The following is an 18,715-nucleotide window of genomic DNA, read 5'->3' as shown; positions in this document are numbered from 1 at the left end:
GTGGATATTAGGGCCTGGGGGAGAGGGAAATAAGCAATGACTACTAATGGCTCCAGGGTTTCTTTTGCAGGTGATGAAAATGTTCTAGAATTAGATAGTGGTGATGGTTGCAAAACCTTGTGAATGTACTAAAAACCAATGAATTGTACACTTTAAATAGTGAATTATATGGCATGCTAATTATATCTCAATTTAAAAATCTTTTAAATTAATATAGGTAGGAAAGGAGAGCAGACTAATTTAGTTAACAATTTGTCTGAATATTTTAAAAGAAATATACTTTTATTACTTTTAAGTATAATACTGTAATCATTACAAATGAAGAAGGAAATGAGTAGAATAAGGCAAATTACATAAAAATAACTCATGGTAGCATTATGCTACTTTTATTATTTATTTATTTTTATTTGTCTCTAGCTCTGCTTCTTGGGTGACACTACTTTTATTTATTTATTTATTTATTTATTTATTTATTTATTTATTTATTTTTGAGATGGAGTTTTGCTCTTGTCACCCAGGATGGAGTGCAACGGCATGATCTCAACTCACTGCAACCTCTGCCTCCTGGGTTCAAGAGATTCTCCAGCCTCATACTCCCTAGTAGCTGGGATTACAGGCACCCGCCACTGTGCCTGGCTAATTTTGACACTACTTTTAAAAAGTAATTTTTCATATCCTTAATAGCCTGACTGAAGCAATCCTTAATGTACTAGACCGGAAGCATCTTAAATTGTGAGATATATCCACAGAAGAGTGCTTTAAACATACATAGAGAGTATGTTTAAGAGAGAGTTAAGAATAATCATAAAGCAGACATCTTTATGACCATCACCCAGTCAAGAAACAGAACATTTTCAGCACCCAGGAGTCACCTGAAGGCTCCTTTCAGTTCAGATGTAAATACTTTTATATCTCTTGTGACAAACATGTCTTTACATTTCTTATTACTCCTATTTTATAGATGAGAAAACTTAGGCTGAAACAATATAGCTTAGTTCCACTGATTTTCAACTTTATGGACCAGTACATTACCCTTTCATGATTTGCTTCTTTCATTCAACATTATATTTGAGAAATTCATCTATGCTGTTGCATGTAGGCAGAAGTTCTTTATCACTTTCCAATGTTCCGCACTAATGCCTATACCACAACGTTTTTATTGGTTCTACTGTTCATGGACATTGGGTTGTTTCCATTGAGGGGTTTTTATTAACAACAATGCTATGAACATTCTTGTACTTTTTCCTGGTGCAGATATGCAAGAATACCTCCAGAGTTTACAACTGGGAGTGGCACTGCAGGATTTTAGTACATGCATATCTTCATATTTCACAGATAATAATAAACTGGTTTTCAAAGCAGTTACACAAATGTGTATGTCATCATCCACAGTTACTGAAAAGTCCTCATTGCTCTCCATCCATGTTAAGTCAGCACTTAACATCATCACATCTTTTCACTTTTGCCAAGGCAGTAGTTGCATAATGTGAATTTATTGTGGTTTTAGTTGGCCTTTTCCTAGTTACTAATGAAAATATGTAAAAGGGTTTTCTTTTTCTTTTTTCTCTCTTTTACCATTTAGATTTATACTTGCAAAAAAGGCCATTTTTCTTCTATTTGGGCCAAGATTTGGCTCAGTATTACAAAGTGTACTAGAATTGGAATAAGCTATTTCTGCACTCCTTGTAGAATTCAAGATTGTATCATTTACTGGAATAGAAGGATACTATGAACTTGTGTATTTCTTTTATAGATATCTTGAATATTGCCATAAACTAGTCACTTTATAGAGAAATCAGATATATAGGATTCAATATCCCTTTGAAGGAATAACTAACATTCCTGTGAGGAAGCCCCATTGAATAAGACCAAGACCTTAAAACCATATGAAAATGAGATTCACCGTAACAGAAACTATCAGTCAATCTTTAAATAAAAACTTTTTATCTTTCATGTAAATGTAACATTACACACCAGTATAACCTTTTAGATCTTTAAGCTGTGTAGTCCAGAGGGATCCAGTGTTGGTCAGAGTCTCTAGAGAATGAACCTAAAGTTCATCCCAACAGACTAAATAATAATCAGTTTCATAACACCTGAAATCAACTTCAATCTATTTATAGAGGCTCTATGTGCACATCACAGATCATATTTTGAATTCTTCATTAAGCTTTTACACTGGGTTTTGGCATTGCAATGCATGTACTTTCATCATAATGTTACTGTTTCAGCTCATACCTTGTCTGTCTTTTTGTCTTGCTTTTCCAAAATGGCCAAATTGTCTTTCAGGATTTTCACAATTTCTGCTGGATTTTTGTGTGATTTGCTAAACAAGGGCATTTTTTTCACGTGTAGAAAGCTCTTCTTCCAATATGGAATGCTAAAAACAAATAAGCCAACAAAAATTATAACTTTAACTCTTAATATGCTTAAATTTTTATACCAATATGTCTTATACGTTTTCAATAATATGAATTCAGTAATCTGAAATGTTAAAAGTGATCAAATTAAAATGAGTTTCAAGCTTTATGCCAAATTTAAATAAATGTAAGATATTTTTGAAACGGTATTTTTAAAGTTTTGCTTGAAAGTTTTTATACAAAGTTTAAAATCTTTCCTACAATAGAAACATAAGGATTATACAAGAAATAATTTTAGAGTCCAAGTTGATATGTAAAACTAGATATTTTGACCAAAGAAAGTGATAATAATAATAAATATATTCTATAATGTTTAGCTATATGTATTCTCGATCTCCTGACGTCGTGATCCGCCCGTCTCGGCCTCCCAAAGTGCTGGGATTACAGGCTTGAGCCACCGCGCCTGGCCAGCTATATGTATTCTGTAATGCTTAGCTGCTATTATTACAAGAAGTTCCATGACATAGTGAATGAATTATTTCACTAAAAAGAAAGGCACAGTAGTTTAGATATGATTCTATCTTAAATGTCCTAGACATTTCTGACTCTTTGAGTCAATTATACTTTTTTCCATTATTTTAAAAAATATACACTTATTCTCTGAATGCATAATAATCAATGATCAAATATTCTGCATTAAAGTAGAATTTTAAAAAGAAGCCAAATGCATTCATGTATAGACATACCTAGGAGATACTGTAGGTTCAGTTCCAGACCATTGCAATAAAGCAAATTTCTCAATAAAGCGAGTGTATTTGGTTTTTCCTAGCACATATAAAAGTTACATTTATGCTATACTGCAGTCTATTAAGTTTGCAATAGTATTATATCTAAGAAAACAATATGTATAACTTAATTTATAAAAATATTTATTGCCTGACCCTTCAGTGAGTCCTAATCTTTTTGCTGGTTGGAGTCTTGTATTAATGTTGATGGCTGCTGACTGATCAGGGTGTTGGTTACTGAAGGCTGGAGTAGCTGTGGCGATTTCTTTTTTTTTTTTTTTTTTTTTTTTTTTTTTTTTGTCATTAAGAAGTCTTTATTGGATTGTAGTCACTTTGACCCTCCCACCAAATTAAGGGGGAAAAAACAAAAAACAAAAATAAGAAATCCCAGTAAAAGAGTCCCTCAAGATTTCATAAACTACAAATTAAAGCTGCTAGTTAATAAGGAAATGGCAGAACTTTCAGAGCTGTATAATACAAAAGTTCCTTTATTTTAAGCAGATGTTTTCCTCAATGACAAATCTTCCAACACAATGTGAAGTTATGCTACTCGGATATTTGTAGCAAAACCGTTTTTTTTTGGTACAAAAACAAAAGCAAGAGACCATGAAAAAAAAATTTTTGTTCCTTATGACCTATGAGTATACAAATTTTCTAGCAATTTAAAAGGGTAACTATGAGAGCCTGACATTTTTCTATACCCCACCTATTCTGCCTATTTGTAGGATTTGTAAATGAAAGTAACATCTTACGAGCAGAGGTCTCATTTATCTCCCACTCTCTCCAACTAATCCTACTAATTTTCTCTCATCTTCCTGAGCATCCTCCATGAACAGCATTGCAGGTTGGTTTCAAAAATAGAAAAGAAAAAAGAAAGAAAGTTTTACAAGGGTTTTGTTGGTTAATTACCAGTGGAGTCAGTCCACCAGTAGTTTGATTTCATTGGCTAGCAGCTGGTTCATGTCCAACAGGCCCCCTGGGAGCTTGGTGAGCAGCTCTCGCTCTGCTCCGCTCGGTGCTTTCAGGGTCGCTGTCAACAGAGCTGGAACTTGCACTCATGTTGTCAACAGCAGTGGTGGCTGGGGGACCCAGCTCCAGCTCACTAGTCTCACTGGCAGTGGACACTATGGAGAGCAGGGACATATGCTGGGTGAGCCGGCCAGAGGGTAGAAGGGAGGCAGCATAGTCTGCTATGATACCAGCTACATCTAGACCTATGATACGCCTTATCAAAGGCGATGAAACCTACATTTGCACTGGCCTCACAGACGCAGAAGGAGCCGTCATCTTTCATCAACAGGTCAGTGCCACACACATCCATCCCTAGGATATTAGACACCTGGATAGCTAGCTGCTTCCCTTTCACTCAATGAGCACATCATCCCCACACCACCGAATGAGCAGTTGCTTTGCATTCTCCCATCTGTTTGTAACATGGTGCCAACCACACAGCCTCCCAGGACAATGACACGTACATCTCGTCCATGAGACTCTTCAACATACTTCTGGAACAGGTATGGTGCTTCATGGCGAATAAGATGGCCTAGACCAGCCAAATGGTGCTTATCTTGAGCCAAGAAAACAGCTTTACCTCTATGACCCCGCGTATTCTTTACTACCATTGGGAACTCCAGTACTTCTGGTTCATCATCATTTTAGCAAAATTTTCATAGCCACCATAAGAGAAAGTATCTAGCAGAGGAACACCATGGCCAGCTAACTCTTGAAATGTCCAGAAGTTATTAACGCAGTTCAGGATGGCTTGAGGTCGGTTCATTAACCGGCATCCCATCTTCTCTAGATGGCGCAAAACAGTGATGTCACTATCACTTTGTACCCAAGGGGTTGGTACTCTACCACCACTTGTGGGTAGGCAGTGATTAGCTGTCCATTGATCTGCAGACCCAGGTTTCCTTGCTCGATTGTCAGCACCACCTCATCCATCACCACAGCCCTAAAGTCCAGTTCCTCCTCACAACATTTGGCCTTCAGTGCTCGTAAAATCTCTTTTTGAGGATAGTCTTCCCTGACGCGATGATCTGTCAAAAACCACAACTTGGCAGCCACAGAACTACACATCTGATTAGCTCGTGCTTCCTTGCCTGGATTATTTCCTCTTGGATGTAATGTCTGCCGCGCATGCGCACGCGGCGATTTCTTAAAAGAAGACAATCAAGTTTGCCACTTTGACTCTTTCTTTCATGAAAGATTTCTCTATAGCATGTGATGCAGTTTGTTAGCATTTTACTCACAGTAGAACTGCTTTCAAAATTGAAGTCAGTCCTCTCGACCTGCCACTGCTTTATCAGCTAAATTTATGTCATATTCTAAATCCTTTGTTGTCATTTCATCTTCAGCAGGAGTAGATTCCATCTTAAGAAACCACTTTCTTTGCTCATCCATAGAAGCAACATTCCTCACCTGTTCAAGTTTTATCATGAGATTGCAGCAATTCAGTCACATCTTGAGGCTCTGTTATTAATTCTTGTTCCCTTGTTATTTCCACCACATTGGCAGTTACTTCCTCCACTGAAGTCTTGAACCCCTCAAAGTCATCCATGAGAGTTAGAATCAACTTCTTCTGAACTCCTGAAAATGTTGATATTTTGACCTCCTCTCATGAATCACAAATGTTCTTAATGGCATCTAGAATGGTGAATCTTTTACAGCAGGTTTTTCTATTTAGTTTGCCCAGATCCATTAGAGGAATCACTCACTATGGCAGCTTGCATTTTATGAAATATATTTCTTTCATTTTTTAAACTTTTATTAGAATAATATGAACATATGAAATGTATTTATTTAACAAGTTTGGAAAGTCAAAATTACTCCTTTGTCCATGGGCTGCAGAATGGATGTTAACAGGCATGAAAACAACATTAAGCTCCTTGTAAAACTCCATCAGAGCTCTTGGATGATGAGGTGCATTGTCAATGAGCAGTAATATTTTCAAAGGAATCTTTTATTCTGAGCAGTGAGTCTCAACAGAAGGCTTAAAATATTCAGTAAACCATGCTGTCATCTAGGCTTTGTTGTTCCATTTATAGAGCACAGGCCAAATAGTTTTAGCATAATTCTTAAAAGCCCTAGGGTTTTTGGAATGGGAAATGAGTATTAGCTTCTACTTCAAGTTACCAGCTGAATTAGCTCCTAAGGAGAGTCAGCTTGTCCTTTAAAGCCAGGCACTCACTCCTCCTTTCTAGCTATGAAAATCCTAGATAGCATCTTCTTCCAATACAAGGGTGTTCCATCTACACTGAAAATCTGTTGTTTTGTGTGGCCACCCTCACCAATGATATAACAGGGCCGTTGTCAGTCCACTAACATTTCTGGGCTACGTGGCCTGCAGTCAGCATTAATGCTGAGGGCAGGTTGATGTGCGTGGTCTCAACACGGTTTTCAATGCCTAGGAGGCATTTATCTAGTGTCAGTCTTCTGGACTAACATGTGTCTTTTCCTGTCCCCACTGCCTGCTTTGCTGAAATTGAAAAACTCTGAGGTAGACTTTATGGAAAAATTATGTCCCTCCACCCTATCCCCACAAGGCACCATTGTCAGGCCTCTCCATTCCTTTTGTTCCCACCTTAAGCACTTTATCTTTGGCTTTATCTTTATCATGATAGGATACTGGGGGTTAAAGACTCAGAATGGGTGTGGGACAGTGTGAGTAACCTAAAACCCTGACGCTCAATCTTACTCTAAGAACAACTTCATTTTACAGATAGAACAAATGACACCTAGAAGGGGGTGATTAACTTCTTTTGAATCATACAGTAGATCAGTTACCAATCAACTAGAGGGAGTTTACGTGTCTTGTGTTTGTGTAGAAGGTTTGCGTGCTACTTGGCTCATTGCTTAAATGAGCACCAGTGGGCTAAATGATGTGATTGGAGTAGATGCATATATAGTGACCAGCATGGTCGCCCAGAGTGTGAGAAAGGCAGCCTCGAGTTTGCAGGTGATGGCGCAGGTGTTTAGTCTAGGAATGGAGTGGGTCTGGCCATGGTCTGAGAAGAACTGGGGGAGGCAGGAGAGTTCTGCCTTAATTTGCAGGGGGTCTGGGTGCTGGAACTCAAGCATAGTTTAAGAATATGAGTTTTGATTTTCTTCAAAATATGGATCCCAAAATTGAAGAATAATGATCAGATGAAATTTTAAAACATTGTTAAACTAATCTTATTGCAATAAGTAGGTATAGGAAAGTATGAAAATAATTTTTTAAAGGAGATTGTATTGAGGCAGTATACTGTGTGTTATTTCCCTATTATATAACCCCATTTCTCCTAAAATGTTTGCTTTTTCCACTTAATAATAAGCTCCAAAGAACAGATATTGTGTTTTTCTTGTTCGTGGCTCTATCCCTAGTATTTAGCAAAGTGCCTGTGCTCAGTAATTACTCAGATTATTTATTCAATGAATAAATGAACAAACCCACCATCAGATGAAAAGGGGAGATAGTGGGCTGGGTGCAGTGGCTCACGCCTGTAATCCCAGCACTTTGGGAGGCTGAGGCAGGTGGATCACAAGGTCAGGAGATCAAGACCATCCTGGCTAACATGGTGAAACCCTGTCTCTACTAAAAATAAAAAAAAAAAAAAAAAAAAAAAAAAAAAAATTAGCCGGGCATGGTGGTGGGTGCCTGTAGTCCCAGCTACTTAGGAGGCTGAGGCAGGAGAATGGCGTGAACCCGAGAGGCAGAGCTTGCAGTGAGCTGAGATTGCTCCACTGTACTCCAGCCTGGGCGAGAGTGCGAGACTCCCTCTCAAAAAAAAAAAAAGGGGGGGGAGATAGTGGATCAGAAAATGCTAGCTAACCACCAGACTGACTTGGAAACCCTGAAAACCTTTTTAATTTAAGTAAATTAGCATTAGCTTGTTACAGTGAAAACCAAGCAGAGTAATAATGGACAAAAGTCATATCATATCTATGATACTGTGTCATAATTTGTACTCTGTTTTGGTGTCAGGGAGTATTTAAAATTCCTACAGTTATATATCTTTCCCTTAGTGCTGTAGAATTACAGGGAGAAAGAAAGCAATTACAGGCATACCTTATTTTATTGTGTTACACCTTTATTGTGCTTTGAAGACACTGTCTTTTTGAAAAATTGAAGGTTTATGGCAACCCTGCATTGAGGAAGTCTATGGGCACCATTTTTTTTCAACAGCATGTGCTCACTTTGTATCTCTTGTATCTCTTGATACATTTTGTTAATTCTCACAATATTTCAAACTCTTTCATTGTTAGTACATATGCTATGGTGATCTGTGATCAGTGATCTCTGATGGTACTATTGTAATTGTTTTGGGACACCACAAACTGAGCCTATAATCGATAAATATTGCGTGTGTTCTGACTGCCCCATTGACTGGCCGTTCCCCTGTCTCACTTTCCTCAGGCCTCCCTATTCCCTGAGACACAACAATACTGAAATTAGGCCAGCTCATAACCCTATAAGTGGCCTCTAAGTGTTCAAGGAAAAGGAAGAATCACATATCTCTCACTTTAAATCAAAAGGTGAAAACGATTAGTCTTAGTGAGGAAGGCATATCCAGAGCTGAGGTAGGCTGAAAGCTAGGCCTTTTGCATCAGTAAGTTAGCCAAGTTGTGGATGCAAAGGAAAAGTTCTTGAAGAAAATGAAAAGTGCTACTCCGGTGAAAACACAAATAGTAAGAAAACAAAACAGCTAATTGTTAATACGAAGAAAGTTTCAGTGGTCTGGATAGAAGATCAAACCAGACACACATTCCCTTAAGCCTAGTCCAGAGCAAGACCCCAACTCTCTTCAGTTCTATGAAGGCTGAGAGAGGAAAGGAAGATGCAGAAGAAAAGTCTGAAGCTAAAAGAGGTTGCTCCATGAGGTTTAAAGAAAGAAGCCATCTCCAGAACATAAAAATGCAGGGGAAAGCAGCAAGTGCTGTTTATAGAAGCTGCAGCAAGTTATCCAGAAGATCTAGCTGAGATCATTGGTGAGGGTGGCCTCTTCCAGGAGTCAGTAAGCAGAATAAACAACAAATAGGTTGTTGTTGTTGTTGTTGTTGTTGTTATTATTATTATTATTAAAAGAACACAAGAAAAGGAAATAAATGCCCTACAGACTTGGGCAAGAAAGGTTGCTTCTGAAATTAATTCTTTATAAAGCTAGAACAGACATAAATTTAAGAAAAGAAGAAAAGGAGACAAAAAGCTCTTTTAGACAAAAAAAGAGCTGGCCAAGGTAAAAGACTGAAAATACACACATATACGCACACATAAACACACACATGCCCAAAATACAGACTGGGAATCCCAAACTGCATAGAGCAGAATAACAATACAGAAAATGGATCTGGGGCAACTTCAAGGTACAAAATTAGTTAGTCTGCATGTATTCATTCAACAAGTATTTACTGAACACTTATAATGTACTAGGCACTGAACAGGAAATATAAAACAAAGAAGCCTCAAAGGGCTCACAGTGTAGTGAGAGACACAGACACATCCAAAATTTTCCCAGAAGGCAAGGAAAGGTTGAAAAAACTAAAATGATGAAGAAAAGATATAGAGTGTGTTTATCTATATAGGTATTTTATAGCAATATGAAGAAAGTGGAGTGTTATCCCCTAACAAACAGGTGTTACAACAACGGAGGGGGGAGGATAGGAAGCCAAAAACAACAAAGGAATTAAAAATGGAACAGAATCAAAGATATAACAGTGTAAACAGAAAAACAATCTAAACTTGATCATTCGAAAGATTTTTCTAGTTGAGATTCATAAGACCCAACATTCAGTGTCTTGCGGCTTTTAAAATAAATAAACATTTCCTTCTCAAATCACATTCCAACAAAATGACCTTAAAAAAACAAACAAATGGAAGCATAAAAATCAGGTTGGTTTTGGACTTCCATGAACCAAATGCCCTAAGGCCATGGAGAAAACCTAGAGTTCTGAGAAGGAAAGTCTATAACCCCATAATTAAATCTTTAGCCAATATACCATTTATGTGTGAACAGACAGTGTATGTTTACTAAAAATGGAACAAAAAGATGAGATGGAATGAGGCCCACAAAGAGCTCAACAAAATTAATGCTAAAAAATCAGAAATAGTTCTTGAAAAGGAGCCTTTATATTGTTGGCAGAACATGTGGGAGGGTGAGAATCTACAATTATAACTCATTCATATAGGAATAAAAATAAACAAGGATTCAACTAAAGAAGTTAAAAAGGAAACTGCCCCAAAAATCTCCAAGAAAAGATGGATGGAAATAAAGATAGAAGTAGAAATAACTGAATCAGAGAAGTAAAAGAAAAGGAAGAAAACCTCTGGTAGCTATTTGGTCTGGTTTTCTTCTGGTGATAGATGTGTCTACCATACTTCCCACATCACCTCACCCCACCAAAAGGGTGGGAACATGACCCAGGTTTGGCCAGAGTATTCTCTGTCCTGGATGCAGCAATTGGCTAGTAAATAGACTGTGACACAGCCAATCAAAACAAAAAAGAAGAAAGAAAAGTGTTGATGAGAATGCTGAGAAAAGGGAACTCTAGTACATTGTTGGTGGGAAGGTGAATTAGTACAGCCACTATAAGAAATGGTGTAGAGGATATGCAAAAAATAAAAATAGAACCACCATATGATCCAGTAATCCCACTTCTGGGTATATATCCAAAGGAACTGAAATCAGTATGTCAAGGAAATATCTGCACTTCCATGTTCATTGCAACCTTATTTACAATAGCCAAGACATGGAACCAATCTAAGTGACCATCAAAAGATAAACAGATAAAAAATGTAGTACAGGCTGGGTGCAGTGTACAAAAAATACAAAAATTAGCTGGGTGTAGTGGCAGGCACCTATAATCCCAGCTACTCAGGAGGTTGAGGCACGAGAATCACTTGAACCCAGGGGGCAGAGTTTGCAGTGAGCCGAGATTGAGCCACTGCACTCCAGCGTGGGTGACAAAACAAGATTCTGTCTCAAAAAACAAAACACTGCTTTAAAATAGATTCAAAGCAGAGACAAAAGGTATGGTCCTCTTCATTCAATATGGCCAAATTGCTTTCTCAAATTTTTATGCCAATTTATACTTTCACAGCTGTGTAGTGTTAGTTGCAGTTATTGCCCATCCTTCCTAACATTTGGACCTGTCAGAATTTAAAAATTTCATCAGTATGACAGTTGGTAAAAGGTTGTCCCATTATGGTTGGAGTGCAGTGGTGTGATAACCACTTGCTGCAGTCTTGGCCTGTTGGGTTCAAGCAATCTTCCCACCTCAGCCTCCCGAGTAGCTGAGACCACAGGTATGTGCCACCACGTCCAGTCAATTTTTGTATTTTTAGTAGAGACGGGGTTTGCCATGTTACCCAGGCTGGCCTCAAACTCCTGGCTAATTTTAATTTTATGTACAGACATGGTCTCTGTATGTTGCCCAGGCTGGTCTCAAACTCCTGAGATCCTCTCACCTTGGCCTCCCAAAGTGTTGGGGTTACAGGTGTGAGCCACCACACCTGGCCCATACAAGCTTTTTAACTTTCTTATTCTGTACATTTCCTAATTCTATACTTTGCCCATTTCATATTTAAAAAAAATTTTTTAGAGACAAGTTCTTGCTCTGTCACCCAGGCTGGAGTGCAGTGGCACAGTCACAGCATACTGCAGCCTCGAACTCCTGACCTTAAGTGATCCTCTCACCTCAGCCTTACAAAGTCCTGGGATAACAGGCATGAGCCACTGTGCCCAGCTACTTTGCCCAATTCTTTAAGGTGGCTGAAGCAAGTCATACCAGCTGCCAATACCAACTAGTACAGTTCCTCGCTAATAAATATAAATAAATCACATGCAAGAATCATGAGGTGTTTGATGAAAATCAAGAATATAAAAGAGAAATATAAAAATAAATAGAGCAAACCATGGGGGAGATGGTAAAAATTACATTATATTTACATACCCAAAAGATATGCTATGCTATCACATCCATAAAATAAGAACAGGCTGCTATGGAAAAGAAGTAAAGAATCAATGAGAAAACATTCTTGGAACTAAGAACATGCAATGCAATAGAACAGCCGATTGGCAGAAGGGTATAGAATTGAAAAACAAATCCGCAATTTAAAGACCAAGCCATGGAAATCTGAAATGAAGAGTAAAATACAAAGAAAAGCAAAGAACTAATTCAGAGAAAAGTTGGAAATACACAGGGTAGAGCTGGAGAGCCAATACTGATTGAATATAAATTCTTAAAGGAAAAGAAAAAAACAGAGACAACTGATGAGAGAGTAACAAATACATCAACAAATAAAGAGGAAGCAAAATTTCTAGAGCTGAACATGTCTTCAGACTTAAGTAAACTCATGGTTATCACACGGAGGGAATGCAAAAAGGCCTACTTCAAGATACACAGTGAAATTTCTGAACTCTAAAGAGAAATCCCACAAACTTCCACAAAGGGGAAAACTCTAGAGTGGCACCTAAGAACCAGACTGTCAGAGTGGAATCAGGATTAGTAATGTCACACCAAATGACAGACAGCAGTGAAACACTGTTTACATAGTTTCTAGGGAAAAAGCTTTTTCACCTAGAATTCTATATGTTACCAATTATGCAGATGTGAGGGCAAACTAAAATTATCTAAGGACGAAGATGGTGAAGGAATAAGGGGAAGAGAAAGGAAGATGGAGGAGAAGCAGAAACTGAACGAGACTCTGTCTCAAAAAAAACAAAAACAAAACAAAACAAAACAAAAAACAAGTCTGGTAGGGAAAGAGATAAAAGATAGCTACTGACAGAAATGAGAACAGGAGCTACGAGGAAAGTGATCTAAATTATTTTCAGTTTAAATATGTTCAATGTAGACCCTAAGTAAAATTCTGGCCAATAAAAATCAAAGGCTGTGTTTACAAAATAAAATACCATATCAGATTTTTAATAATAGAAAACTGATAAATATAATAAATTATATCGATAAGTCAAATAAAAATTATCTCAGTGGCATATGGAAAAGGTATCTAATAAAATTAAAACCAAGAGAGATATAAATCTTAGCTCAATTTACAAAATAATGGTTAATGGAGGCATTCTTACTAAGAGGAGGTATAAAACAAAGGTCATCACAATCACTCTATCATTACCCTATGTTGTGGTCAATGCATTAAAGTATAAAATATATGCTATAAATATAAATAATATAACATAATATATAATAATATATAAATAATAAAAATATAAAATAAATGCTATAAAATTTGGGACGGATGTGACAAAATTGTAATTAACAGACAATATGATTACATATATAAAAATATGAACAACTGAAATTAGTAGAAGTTAGGTAAAGTAGTCAAATACATGATAAATATACATACAGCTTTCACATCTAAGCAATTGCCAGCCAGAAAACATAATGAAAAGCATATTTTGTTCATACTGCCAACTAAATATGTACAAAATCTATACCAGATCTGTATTTTAAAAAACTACAAAACCTTAATTTCAAAAATAGGATAATTACTGTTCCTGAAATAGAAAACTAACAAATAAAACAGAGAATTAGAAGATGTATTTATAGATGTATTGTCTATTTATCTATTCATCCCTTCAGCTAGCCATCCTTTTAATGTTATAGTCACAGAATGATTCTAGAACATGGCTTAGCTAATCTTAATTATATTATCTAAATTATGAGTTTGTGATGGTTTAACTTTCTTCATGTAGGTATTTTTCTGCATTATTTATAATAAGCACATTTATTTTTTCTGAAATAATAAAGAGACTTGTGGAAAAAACCTACATAATTAAGATAGGAAAGATCTGAGGTTAAAAAAACACACCTTATTTTGTTCTTTAATAGAATAAATATTATTTAAATGTCAGTTATTCGTGAAGTCCACAGTTTGTACAGTTCCAATCAAATGTCCAAAAAATTTTTTTTTGGTATCTAAATTTAGTCAAGAATACTAAATAAGCAAAAATAACAAATTTGGAAAAGGAAGATTCCTTAGGAGGAAATGAAATGAAAAGTGTTATAAAGTACTGTAACACAGTAATAGCACAACAAACAAACACATCAATGAACAATACAGTCCAGATAGACATGTTAATATAAGTGACTTTCTGGATGTGAAATAGTTTCTCTGATTTTAGAAGTGACAAAATAAATTTCAAAGAAAAAGACCAACAAATCAAAGTGAATACAAATATTCCACAAATATACATTTGAATTTCCATAGATAAAATAATTTTTAAAAATTACAGGAAAACAACAAACTAGAGAATTCTGTGATATGAATCTGAAAGATGGAGGGCTAATATCATTACAAAAGATCTCTTTAAGACAATTAAGAAAACCATTAAGGAAACATACAGATAAGGGAAAACCATAGATGAGGAATTATAGTTAATAAACACATTAGTAAATGCTTCACCATTCTCTATAATAAAAAAATGCAAACTCAAAGTGAAAGACTATTTTGTCTATTATGTTACTAAGTTTTTTGTTGTTTTGACAAACTCAGTTCTAATGATGGTATTGTGCAACAGGCTCTCATTTCTTACTGGTGGGGATATAAATTAGACAATAATTTGGCAAATATGAATCTAGAACCTTAAAATGTTCACAGCCTCTGGCTTTATAGTAATTCCATTTCTAGTAATCTGTCCTAGGAAAATAAACTAAAATAAGGAACTATCTTTATATGCAAAAATGTTTACTGTAATTTTTTATCATAAAAAACTGAGAAATAGCTCATCTAACAGAGGGAAATAATTAAATTGTGATATACCCAGTTGATGGAACATTAGCATATGTCACAGATTTTGTAAACTTTTAAACTTTTTACAATTGTTTTACGTTTTAACATCTTCAAAGCTTAGATGTGTTTTACAATTGTTGGTGCCTTACACTAACAGGCAGGTTCTTTTCTTTCTCGGTTGCACATAAAGTAACCATACATCCTACAACCAGTAACTTATTAAATTTGATGAAATATGTCTACGAAAATATTTCCAAAGAATGTGAAATAGAATAGAAATGTTAATATAAAAAACAGCATCCCAAATTACGTAGCATAACTACAACTATGTAAAGCAAACAAAACCACAAACACACAAAACCTATGTATAGAAAAAATAATTTTGAAATGTTAACAGTGATTGCCTCCGAGTACCGAGTAGTGTAGTTTGCTCGTGGATGCTTACTTTCCTTCTTCCTTCAAATGTTCTGTTTTTTTCCAAAGCTTGTATAATAGATCACGCAAATGCTTTTATAGTAGAAATGCCTCTCTTAAATGGTATTTTGAATGAATAAACAAATAACCTTTTTTTTCTTTAGTTCAAACTGTGGAATATCTGATTGTCATGTCTTTTTTCTTTTCTTTTCCCTCCCCTCTCCCCTCCCCTCCCCTCCCCTCCCCTCTCCTCCCCTCTCCTCTCCTCCCCTCTCCTCTCCTCTCCTGTCTTCCCTTCCCTTCCCTTCCCTTTCTTTTCTTTTCTTTCTTTTCTTTCCTTTCTTTTCTTTTCTTTGGTGGAGTCTCACTCTGTTGCCCAGGCTGGAGTGCAACGGCATGATCTCGGCTCAGTGCAACCTCCACCTCCCGGGTTCAAGAGATTCTCCTGCCTCAGCCTCCTGAGTAGCTGGGATTACAGGCGCTCACCACCATGCTCGGCTAATTTTTGTATTTTAATAGAGACGGGGCTTCATCCTGTTGGCCAGGCTGCTCCCAAACTCCTGACCTCGTGATCCACCCATCTCCACCTCCCAAAGTGCTGGGATTACAGGCGTAAGCCATCACGCCTGGCCTGTCCTGTCTTTTCAAAGCATTATTCAAATATGATTCCTTTGGCTATAAAGTTTCATAAAGAGTAGTACTTGACTCAGATTCTGGAGAGAAAGCTTCAAAAAAGATCATCCAACTCTGCTCCCAGGGAACTCACACCCTGTAGATTTTGTAGTAGATTTTGGCAGCATTCTCTTTCTTAATACACAGTAAAATATTTCATATTCCTAACTTGTGTGTGAGCACCATTGAAGACAGCCCAAAATCAACCACTCAAGTGAGTCATCTGAATATGTTCAGTGACATAAATGGAAAGGAGAGTTGGCGGTGGGGGGAAAGGGGGTGGGAAAGGACCTAGGGGAAGAGGAGAATAGCCACTTGGAGCATTAAATGCCCTTGTTGTTATCCCACTTAAAATATTTCAAAGGGAAAAATGTCTAATATCTAATCTCCAACTATGTTATTCAATAATAATTCAAGGCCAGGTGCAGTAGCTCACACCTATAATCCTAACACTTTGGGAGGTCAAGGCTATAGTGAGCCACGTTTGTGCCACTGCACTCCAGCCTGGGCAACATAGTGAGACTCTGTCTCAAAAAAATTTTTTTTTAAACAATGTTTTGAATGTCAAGGGTTTCTCAGGAAAACTGAAGGGAGTGGAAAATTTATCTCTGCAGCCAAAAGAGAAGTCTCAACATTTCCAGAGGTATAACCAAACCGGTAACTCATTTGAAGAAAGTCAACTAAAAAATAAACCTTCTTTTCCTCACATAAGTTTATTTTACAATCAACAATGAGTTAGAGAGGAACATTTCCAAAATGATTTCTTAAGAGCTTGTTAATTTAACTTAAGGCACAGGCACCTTCTGTTAAACTAAAAAAATTAAAATAAACCTATCACCACATAAAAAAAATTTCAGGGCCAGGCGCGGTGGCTCATGCCTGTAATCCCAGCGCTTTGGAAGGCTGAGGTGGGCGGATCACATGAGGTCAGGAGATCGAGACCAGCCTAGCCAACATGGTGAAACCTCGTCTCTACTCAAATACAAAAATTAGCCGGGTGTGGTGGCGCCCTCCTGTAATCCCAGCCACTCAGGAGGCTGAGGCAGGAGAATCACTTGAACCAGGGAGGCAGAGGTTGCAGTGAGCCAAGATCGCACCACTGCACTCCAGCCTGGGTGACAGAGCGAGATTCCATCTCAAAAAAATAAAAATTAAAAAAAATTCAGAAAAGTTCAGGGATAGTATTCTTTTATCTGTATTCCAAATAGGATTCACAGATAGAAAGAAATGAAATCAAATGTACATGGCAAATAATTGTGCCTGTAAGATTCATTTCTAAAAATTAAATGGGATAGAGGTTAGATGAGTGCATACGTATGTCAATATTACTTGAACCGTTCTCCTAAAATGGGTGCATTTGATTATATGAAAATCTTAAAACAAAAACGTGCACCTTAAAGTTCTACTCTATTTGCTACTGTATCCAGGAAGACTCTCCCCCAAAAAATGTAATTTAGAATTGCCTTCACAGAGATGGTTAAGTTACAAACATATCATTATATATGTAATAATACCATATCATTATGAAGCATATTATATATGTCAAAGAATCTTCCAATCAGTATCTTCTATGCTTCAATTTTTCCATTTTAAAATATACATCCTAAATGTAATTACAAAGCACCACAACTGAATTTTGTACTTGAAAACCTATAGATATGAGTGAAACAATGAAGTATAAATAATGACTTGCATGGATAATCCTTTTTCTCAGTTCAAAATGACTAAGAATAACTTGTTTTTATAAGTTTTATTAACTGAATTTGAGGGAGAGGCATTTTCTAAAAATGGGCAATTTACACAGAAATGGAAAAGTTGCGAGGAGCTTTTTATGAGTCCCATTCATCTGGGAGCATCAGTCAGACTTACATCAGAAGAAAAACTCTTTAATGAGAAACTCATGTCCCTTGTTAATTACTCTTTATTTCTAATGTACAGTAACACTGAAATACATTTTTAAAACTAATTAACACATAATGTTAGGAATATATACAACTACTACTACATTTATTATCTAAGGATCCTAGTAGGCTATTGTAGTTTCAGAAAAAAAAACTAGTAACTTTATTCATTAGGTTCACACTAATGTTTCTGTTGACAGCTCTAGTCATTTGTCAGAGTGAAAATTTTCTGCCTTTATTAGCTATTAATAAATGTCAATGATTGAAAATTTTATGTTAGAATTTTACAATCTCAATTTATAGCACAGATCTGAACCTAAGTCAGTATTCTCAAAAACTGGTAGCTATCATTAAAGCACTAGATCTTACTGAAATTAACAAATGGTTACTCTTTAAAAATAGAATTATCAAGGGAAACTCATAATTCATTTTTCATTCTTTCTTGTAAGCACATACATATTACACATAAGAAATTTTGTTTAGATGCTGTTATTGATATTAAGGCATGGTTTATACAAATAGTGTGAAATACAACTACTTCATAGCTTCAGTGAGCCCTGTGCCTGTCTATGACCTGTCAATCTATAAAAACATTAACATGAGAGAGTAGAGATGAAAGTGATTTTGCTAAAATTGTCTGTTATCCCCGAGCTGTTCGAAGTTGATTCGGTTTTTCTGGCTGAGTAATTTAATATAATCTTTCACCCTTCCAAAGTTGGAAGAGACTATATGAGTTTCTGCTAGAAATTTGAGACATTTAAGACATTAATTTACAAAACTGGAAAGTATATTATCTCACTTATAAGCAGTAAAGATCTCTGTTTAAACTAATTAATTAGTGAAATACCAACT

General features: G+C 36.4%; 1 protein-coding gene and 1 pseudogene across 6 annotated transcripts in view; both read right to left on the bottom strand.

Annotated features, from left to right (window-relative positions):
* The window catches only part of CAB39L (calcium binding protein 39 like), a 136,802-nt gene that overhangs the window by 68,437 nt on the left and 49,650 nt on the right, over window positions 1-18,715 (bottom strand). For all 6 annotated transcript variants that reach the window (XM_010363840.2, XM_030922453.1, XM_030922451.1 and 3 more), the window contains one exon: window positions 2,239-2,380. In XM_010363840.2, the coding sequence (XP_010362142.2) occupies window positions 2,239-2,380 (142 nt within the window). The remainder of the gene's footprint in view (window positions 1-2,238; window positions 2,381-18,715) is intronic.
* Window positions 4,063-5,224, bottom strand: LOC104662746 (annotated as a pseudogene).

This window comes from Rhinopithecus roxellana, chromosome 18 (genome assembly GCF_007565055.1).
Source record: "Rhinopithecus roxellana isolate Shanxi Qingling chromosome 18, ASM756505v1, whole genome shotgun sequence".
In the NCBI taxonomy this organism is placed as follows: domain Eukaryota; kingdom Metazoa; phylum Chordata; class Mammalia; order Primates; family Cercopithecidae; genus Rhinopithecus; species Rhinopithecus roxellana.
This window is presented reverse-complemented; position numbering and strand designations above follow the sequence as displayed.